This window comes from Eimeria mitis, genomic scaffold (assembly GCF_000499745.2).
Source record: "Eimeria mitis Houghton genomic scaffold, Emh_scaff117, whole genome shotgun sequence".
NCBI lineage: Eukaryota > Apicomplexa > Conoidasida > Eucoccidiorida > Eimeriidae > Eimeria > Eimeria mitis.
In genome coordinates, this window is record NW_013567995.1 from 35340 (window position 1) to 35674 (window position 335).

Consider the following 335-nt stretch of genomic DNA (forward strand, 5'->3'; position numbering starts at 1 on the left):
TTGCGGCTGCTGCTGCTGCTGCTGCTGCTGCTGCTGCTCGCTTTCTTCTGCAGCCTTCTCAGCGGCAGCAGCTGCAGCAGACTGCCTTCTCCTAAGGACCCGACAGGAACGCAGCAGCAATTGCAGCAGCAACTGCAGCAGCAGCAGCAGCAACAGCAGCAGCCAGTGCAACAACAGCAGCACTAAGCGCAACACCAGCAGCTACAGCAACAGCAGCAGCAGCAGCAGCAGCAGCATGAGCTCCACAGAAGAGACAATGCTCACCTAGCAGCAGCATCTGCTGCTGCTTGCTGCAGCAGACAGTGCAGCAGCAGACTGACTGACGTCTCCTCAGG

General features: G+C 59.1%; 1 protein-coding gene across 1 annotated transcript in view; it reads right to left on the reverse strand.

The window, feature by feature from the left end:
* Positions 1 to 335, reverse strand: part of EMH_0086350 (uncharacterized protein) — a gene marked incomplete at both ends in the record, with an annotated part of 11042 nt that overhangs the window by 8521 nt on the left and 2186 nt on the right. Inside the window, one exon of the mRNA XM_013494474.1 lies at positions 1 to 91. Within this exon, the coding sequence (XP_013349928.1) occupies positions 1 to 91 (91 nt within the window). The remainder of the gene's footprint in view (positions 92 to 335) is intronic.